At 46.9% G+C, this 7,920-nt stretch overlaps 1 protein-coding gene across 1 annotated transcript in view; it reads right to left on the bottom strand.

Annotated features, from left to right (window-relative positions):
* Positions 1–5,723, bottom strand: part of NDUFA6 (NADH:ubiquinone oxidoreductase subunit A6) — a 10,113-nt gene extending 4,390 nt beyond the window's left edge. The window contains exon 1 of the mRNA XM_040233183.1: positions 5,540–5,723. Within this exon, the coding sequence (XP_040089117.1) occupies positions 5,540–5,678 (139 nt within the window). The 5' untranslated portion in view covers positions 5,679–5,723. The remainder of the gene's footprint in view (positions 1–5,539) is intronic.
* Between the last annotated feature and the right edge of the window lie 2,197 nt (positions 5,724–7,920).

Below are 7,920 nucleotides of genomic sequence, written 5' to 3'. Positions count from 1 at the left end.
TGTGCTTCCATGCAGAGGCAACCACCCAGGCAAATGGCAGTCTGTTCCAAGTGTGCAGGATAACTGGGCCCTGTGAGATTCAGGGAAGACTACAGCTCAGCAGGAGCTGAGCTAAGCATCAGAGCTGACAATCAGGGTCTGATGGTGTGATGTGAGACAAGCTGACGTGCCTCAGTTTTCTCATCTGTAAGCCAGGGAAACAACTGGAACCCACACTACAATGAGGCCTCTGGCATAGTGCCGGGCCATATGTTTGCATTTCAATGAATGCTGTGTGTGTGTGTGTTCCATTACTCAGTCGTTCCGAATCTTTGTGACCCCACGGACTGTAGCCCACCAGGATCCTCTGTCCATGGAATTCCCCGAGCAAAACCACTGGAGTGAGCTGCCATTTCCTCTTATAGGGTATCTTTCCAACCCAGGGATTGGGCCTGGGTTTCCTGCATCTCCTTGCACCGGCAGGCGGATTCTTTACCGCTGAGCCACCTGGGAAACCCCAGTGAATGTTGCTCAGGCCAGGGTGTACACTGGTGTCATGATATCCCTCACTGGGGATTTCAGCTGAGGATCCAAACTAAGGATTGGGAATAAGTAAAAGTATAGTATTGATAATAACTGATATAATAATTATTAGGCAATTGTGCAATCTCAAAAGTGACAGAATGATCTTGGTTCGTTTCTAAGGCAAACCATTCAATATCACAGCAATCCAAGTCTACGCCCCAACCACTAATGCCAAAGAAGCTGAAGTTGAACGCTTCTATGAAGACCTACAAGACCTTCTAGAACTAACACCAAAAAAAGATGTCCTTTTCATCACAAGGACTGGAATGCAAAAGGAGGAAATCAAGAGATACCTGGAGTAACAGGCAAGTTTGGCCTTGGAGTACAAAATGAAGCAGGGCAAAGGCTAACAGAGTTTTGCCAAGAGAATGCACTGGTCACAGCAAACACCCTCTTTCAACAACACAAGAGACGACTCTACACATGAACATGATCATATGGTCAATACTGAAATCAGACTGATTCTATTCTTTGCAGCCAAAGATGGAGAAGCTCTATATAGTCAGCAAAACAAGACTGGGAGCTGACTGTGGCTCAGATCATGAACTCCTTATTGCAAAATTCAAGATTTAAACTGAAGAAAGTGGGGAAAACCACTAGACCATTCAGGTATGACCTAAATCAAATCCTTTATGATTATACAGTGGAGGTGACAAATAGATTCAAGGGGTTAGATCTGATAGACAGAGTGCCTGAAGAACTATGGACGGAGGTTCCTAACACTGTACAGGAGGCGGTGATCAAAGCCATTCCCAAAAAGAAATGCAAAAAGGCAAAATGGTTTTCTGAAGAGACCTTACAAATAGCTGAGAAAAGAGAAGTGAAACACAAAGAAGAAAAGGAAAGATATATTCATCTGAACACAGAGTTCCAAAGAAGAGCAAGGAGAAGAAAGTGTTCCTAAGTGATCAATGCAAAGAAATAGAGGAAAACAATAGAAAGGGAAAGACTAGAGAGTTCTTCAAGAAAATCAGATATACCAAGGGAACATTTCATGCAAAGATGAGCACAATAAAGGACAGAAATGGTAGGGACCTAACAGAATCAGAAGATATTAAGAAGAGGTGGCAAGAATACACAGAAGAACTGTACAAAAAAGAGCTTCACGACCCAGAAAACCACAATGGTGTGACCACTCACCTAGAGCCAGACATCCTGGAATGTGAAGTCAAGTGGGCCTTAGAAAGCATCACTACAAACAAAGCTAGTGGAGGTGATGGAATTCCAGTTGAGCTGTTTCAAATCCTGAAAGATGATGCTGTGAAAGTGTTGCACTCAATATGCCAGCACATTTGGAAAACTCAGCAGTGGCCACAGGACTGGAAAAGGCCAGTTTTCATTCCAATCCCAAAGAAAGGCAGTGCCAAAGAATGTTCAAACTACTGCACAACTGTACTCATCTCACATGCTAGTAAAGTAATGCTCAAAATTCTGCCAGTGAGGCTTCAACAGTACATGAACTGAAAATTTCCAGGTATTCAAGCTGGATTTAGAAAAGTCAGAGGAACCAGACAGAGATCAAATTGCCAACATCTGTTTGATCATAGAAAAAGCAAGAGAATTTCAGAAAACCATCTCCTTCTGCTTCACTGACTGTGCCAAAGCCTTTGACTCTGTGGATCACAACTGGAAAATTCTTAAAGAGATGGGAATACCAGACCACTTGACCTGTCTCCTGAGAAATCTGTATGCAGGTCAAGAAGCAACAGTTAGTACTGGACATGGAATAACGGAATGGTTCCAAATTGAGAAAGGAGTATGTCAAGGCTGTATATTGTCACCTTGCTTATTTAACCTATATGCAGAGTATATCATGAGAAATGCCAGGCTGGATGAAGCACAAGCTGGAATCAAAATTGCAGGGAGAAATAATCAATAACCTCAGATATGCAGATGACACAACCCTTATGGTAGAAATTAAAGAAGAACTTAACAGCCTCTTGATGAAAGTGAAAGAGGATAGTGAAAAAGTTGGCTTAAAACTCAACATTCAGAAAACTAAGATCATAGCATCTGGTCCCATCACTTCATGGCAAATAGATGGGGAAACAATGGAAACAGTGTCAGACTTTATTTTTTTGGTCTCCAAAATCACTACAGATGGTGACTGCAGCCATGAAATTAAGATGCTTACTCCTTGGAAGGAAAACTATGAGCAACCTAGATGGCATATTAAAAAGCAGAGACATTACTTTGCCGACTAAGGTCTGTCTAGTCAAAGCTCTGGTTTTTCCAGTAGTCATGTATGGATGTGAGATTTGGACTATAAAGAAAGCTGAGCACCGAAGAATTGATGCTTTTGAACTGTGGTGTTAGAGAAGACTCTTTAAAGTCCCTTGGACTGCAAAGAGATCCAACCAGTCTATCTTAAAGGAAATCAGTCCTGAATATTCATTGGACTGATGCTGAAACTCCAGTACTTTGGCCACCTGATGCAAAGAACTGACTTACTAGAAAAGATCCTGATGCTGGGAAAGATGAAGGCAGGAGGAGAAGGGAACAACAGAGGATGAGATGGTTGGATGGCATCACCGACTCAATGGACATGAGTTTGAGTAAGCTCCGGGAGTTGGTGATGGACAGGGAAGCCTGGCGTGCTGCAATCCATGGGGTTGCAAAGAGTTGAACACAACTGAGTGACTGAACTGAAAAGTGAAAAAGTGAAAGTGAAGTCGCTCAGTCGTGTCCGACTCTTTGCGACCCCATGGACTGTAGCCTACCAGGCTTCTCCGTCCATGGTATTTTCCAGGCAAGAATACTGGAGTGGGTTACCATTTCCTTCTCCAGGGGATCTTCCCGACCCAGGGATCGAACTCAGGTCTCCCGCATTGGAGGCAGGCACTTTAACCTCTGAGCCACCAGGGAAGCCCCAACTGAACTGAACATAATAATTACAATGATGAATGTTAGATATGAATGAATGTTAGTTATTATCAATACTTTTACTTATTCCCAATCTTTAGTTTGGATCCTCAGCTGAAATCTTGTGGTGGATATCACGACACCAGTGTACACAGGCCTGAGCAAACAACAAGCTACAGATCACTGATCCTCCCCACAAAGATGTTGCACCCCCTTGAGCCCCACTACATGGACTCTCCCCTGCTCTACAGGCTCCTATAATCCCCTTGTTTCTCCTCCTCTTCTCAGGACCCTCCTGACTCTGGGCTTATCTTCTCAAACAGTATTTGAGGGACAGTCTTGGAGGGTGTTGGTTCTGAAGTAACTGAATACCTGGGTTCTAGCCTCAGTTCAACCCTTGATGTTTTACCCTTTGCAAAGTATTCTTCCTGTCATCTGGGTCTTGTTCCCCACCTCCTGTCCTCCCTGCAACAAGAAAACATTCTTGGATACCCACGAAGTGTTCTGCCAGGCAAGCCTATTTTTTAAACATCTGCATTTGAATACACACATCACCTCACACACTAGCGACTGTCACTGCCCTATACTTATCCATCTGTTCCCTGGAGGTCTGTGAATTTGTAGTCCCTGAACCCGCGGATCACTCAAGTTTCTCCCTTCCTTGTATCCTATGGGTTTCAAGTTTAAATTCTGATCCTTGAAAACCTCTTAAAAAGTCAACCTGAGGGCAGTGACACTGTGGAGCAGACACAGTTCTCATACAGTAAAGAGCTGGGTTCTGCATGGAAAGTAAGCCCTATAAATAACAGTAACAATAACAAGACAAGAACTGCCAGAATTTAATGAGTGTCTAAATGTCAGACCTTATGCCAAGTACTTTAGATGCATAAACTTATTTAATAGAGCAACTCTCTGAAGAAGGTACTACTATCATTCTACAGATGAGGAAACTGAGGCATAGTGAGATGAAATAGCTTGCTCATGGTAACACAGCTTGTAAGGGCCAGGGTTTGGAGGCAAGTCCACATAACTACATTCTACTGCTTCTCACACACAGGCAAGGAAGTGGCAGCCCTGAGAGCTATGGTGCTCAGGTCACTTAAAAACACGTCTCCTCTCAGATCACCAGTGGTGGCCTCCATTAAAACACACTTCTCCAGGGGATCTTTCCAACCCAGGGATCGAACCTTGGTCTCCAGCATTGTAGGCAGATTCTTTACCGACAGAGCTAGGAGGGAAGCCTTAAAACACACTAAGCCAGATTAGACAATTACAAAATATGGACAGTGCCTGACATTTGTACTGCCCTTGACACTTTGCCCAACTTTTCTTTGGTCAGGGACACTGGGCAGCAGCACTGATGGAGATGCCAAGACAAAATCTCTCTGAACCCAGGGAACTTAGGTCTTAGTCCTTCAGGAGGACAGACTGGTTCTGACATCTAAGTGAAGACAGGGGTTCTGGTGCAGGCAGGGAAAGGAGTTCCTAAGGAATATTAGGGGCCTGTGGAGCTGGGTAAAAAGACCTGGGAGACTGCAGAAGGAGGCCACCTAAACCGGAGGGACTGGAAAAGGCACCACCATCTTTCTAGACGACCTTGGGAAACTCACTTCCCTTCTCCGGTACTGTTTCTTTGCGGTCGATGTGGGAACCAGGTGGTCGCTGAAACCCCACAACCCCTTTGTTTATATAACCTAATGGGAATCTGTAAATACATTCAGGAACTCGAGTTGGGTTCCAGATCCACCAGGGGCGGGCCCTCGGCCTTGCACAGATCACTTCGACTCTAAGTGCCTCGACTGCTTCATCTACAAAACGAAGTGTGTCACTGACAGTCCCTGCTCTCCCTCCCAAGGGTTCAGGAAGAATTAGGGGGCCAAACAGCGAGGGCTCCTAGAAACGCGGTTCCGACGCACAGCACGGCTGGTATGACCCCCGCGCAGCCGCCAGGTCAGGTCCACCAAGGCTCGTGTGATCCTACTCGCCTGAAGCGCTCGGAATCACCTCTGCTCAAGTTGGTGACCTCAGCTCGGCCCGGCAGAAACGGGAGGCCGGGACGGCTGCGACCTTGGGCGGCTGCCTCCCGGGCCCCGCGTGAGCCGCTGCCTCTCACCAGTGTTCGGCACCTCCCGATACCAGGCGCGGTAGAGCTCGCGCACCCTCCGCTTGGCCTCGTTCATGTCCCGACTGAAAATGGGCTTCACCGAGGTGCTGGCCGCAACTGCAGCCTGCCGGAGTCCGCTCGCCGCCATCTTGCTGAGAAAATCACTTCCCAGCTCCACCCGGTTTCAACCTGTAAGTGCAGCCGAGGTACGAATCTTTTTTCTCATTGGCTAGAACTTAAAGTCCCGCCCCTAAATGCCACTGGTGGGCGGGAAAACGGCTACAGAGCTCTCTGATTGGCGGAGAAACCCCACTCTCTGGGTGGAGACAGGCAGGTGTAGGCTGCGCATGCTCACCTGCGGAATCGTACGGTGTGCCGTTGGGAGTCCTAACTGTTGCCCGACCGCGCTGACAGGGGGCGCTCAGGCCCAGACTGGCGGCAGTGCCCGAGCCTGCTGACCGGCGTCCACTGCACCACGCCCGCGAGCCGCTCCGGGCGCTGGTGTGGTAACGTACATCGGCGCGCGCTTCGTGGAGCTTCTATATCAGCTCGCCACGCTCGGGTCACGGGCCCTCCTGAGGTAGATAATGGCGCCTGGGCTGCTGTGTCGTCGGCCTGGCCCCTGTGCAGATTTTCTGCAACTGTTTTTCCCCACCTTTAAGCCAACTCTTTCGAAGCTCGGTATAGATGTGCACGCGCTCTCCTGGCCTTGAGCTTCTTTGTGCTTCTCCCCAGCCCAGGGAGGTAGCTTATATCATCTGTTCCCATTTTAGACGGGGACGTTTGCATCCCAAACTCTGGATGAAATTCTGTGAAAACAGCCCAGAATTTTCTTGGGTCGTCCATTCTGGGTACCTCTCTTTTTCCTGGTATTTTTCTATTATTTATTTATTTAGTTTTCAGCCACGCCTGCGTGGCAGTGGGGTCTCAGTTCCCCGACCAATGGCCCCTATAGTGGAAGCTTAGAGTCTTAACCACTGGACTGCTGGGGAAGCCCCTTTCCTGACATTTGTCTACTGAGGCTATCTCTGAACATCACTGGGGGGAACCTAGAAGAGTAAAAGGAAAAATAACAGCTAACAACATATCAGGCGGTGGGTAGATTGTTAGTCTTCCTTCATCTCCTAGATCAGGTAGGTCCTGTTAGCACCCCCATGTTACAGGTGAGGAAGCTGAGATGGTGCAGGCTAGGTTACTTGCCATTTTAGGTTCTGCTGTCTGGAGTCTATCTATCTCTTCTGGAAATGCATTTGACAAACACCTTATGAGTGTTAGGGAAGGAGAAGAAGTCAGGGCTGAACTTGGCTGTGAGACCTCAGCCACCATAGGGGATGGACCTGCATCTAGCCTAGTCTTTCCCATTTTAAAGGATAAAAAACTGGATTTCTCCCCTTGTGCTATTTTTTTAGTGTACATTTAAATGAGTCGTGTGTTTAAAGAAAGCATGTAACATGTGTAAGTTATAAGGGATAACAGAATGGGAACTTTTGAACTTCAATACCCGCCTCAAGAAGTTGTAGTACAGTTAAGATTTATGTAAAGTGTTCAGTTCAGTCGCTCAGTCATGTCCAACTCTTCGTGACCCCAGACCTCCCTGTCCATCACCAGCTCCCAGAGCTTGCATTTAAAGTGTACGGTGCTCCTATTAACCACTGTTTTACATTCTTCAGGCACATTAACTAGTTGAAGCTTCCCAACACACCTGTGAGATAAATGCTGTTGTACCATTTTACAGATTAGAAAATTGAAACACAGTGGCCAAGTTACTTGACAATATTGGACTGAGACCCAGGTAGCTGGCCTGGTTCGTGCTTCTGCCTCCTCTAGGAGTAACCACTATCGTGAATTTAGTGTTTAATATTCTTATCCATTGAAAGAAAGTAAGGTCTGGACTTCCGTGGTGGCACAGTGGTTAAGAATCTGCTTGCCAAATGGATTTGATCCCTGGTCCAGGAAGATTCCACATGCCTCCAGGCATCTGGGGCTTCCCTTGTGGCTCAGCTGGTAAAGAGTCCACCTGCAATGCAGGAGACCTGGGTTTGATCCCTGGGTTGGGAAGATGCCCTGGAGAAGGGAACAGCTACCACTCTAGTATTCTGGCCTGAAGAATTCCATGGACTGTATAGTCCATGAGGTCACAAAGAGTCGGACACGACTGAGCGACTTTCACTTTTCTTTCTAGACATCTAAGCTGCCGTGCCCTAGCACCTGGGAGCCACAACTACTGAAGCCTGCACAGCTAGAGCCTGTGCTCTGCAAGAGAAGCCAGTGCTATGAGAAGCCCATGTACCACAATGGGAGGAAAGCTCACATGCAGCATTGAAGACCCGACGTAGTCAGAAATAAAGTCTGTGGGGAAAAAAAAAAAACTCTAAAACAGCTCACAACTA

Source organism: Oryx dammah, unplaced genomic scaffold (genome assembly GCF_014754425.2).
Source record: "Oryx dammah isolate SB20612 unplaced genomic scaffold, SCBI_Odam_1.1 HiC_scaffold_29, whole genome shotgun sequence".
Taxonomy (NCBI): domain Eukaryota; kingdom Metazoa; phylum Chordata; class Mammalia; order Artiodactyla; family Bovidae; genus Oryx; species Oryx dammah.
Note: the sequence above shows the minus strand (reverse complement) of the source record. Positions and strands in the feature narration are given on the sequence as shown.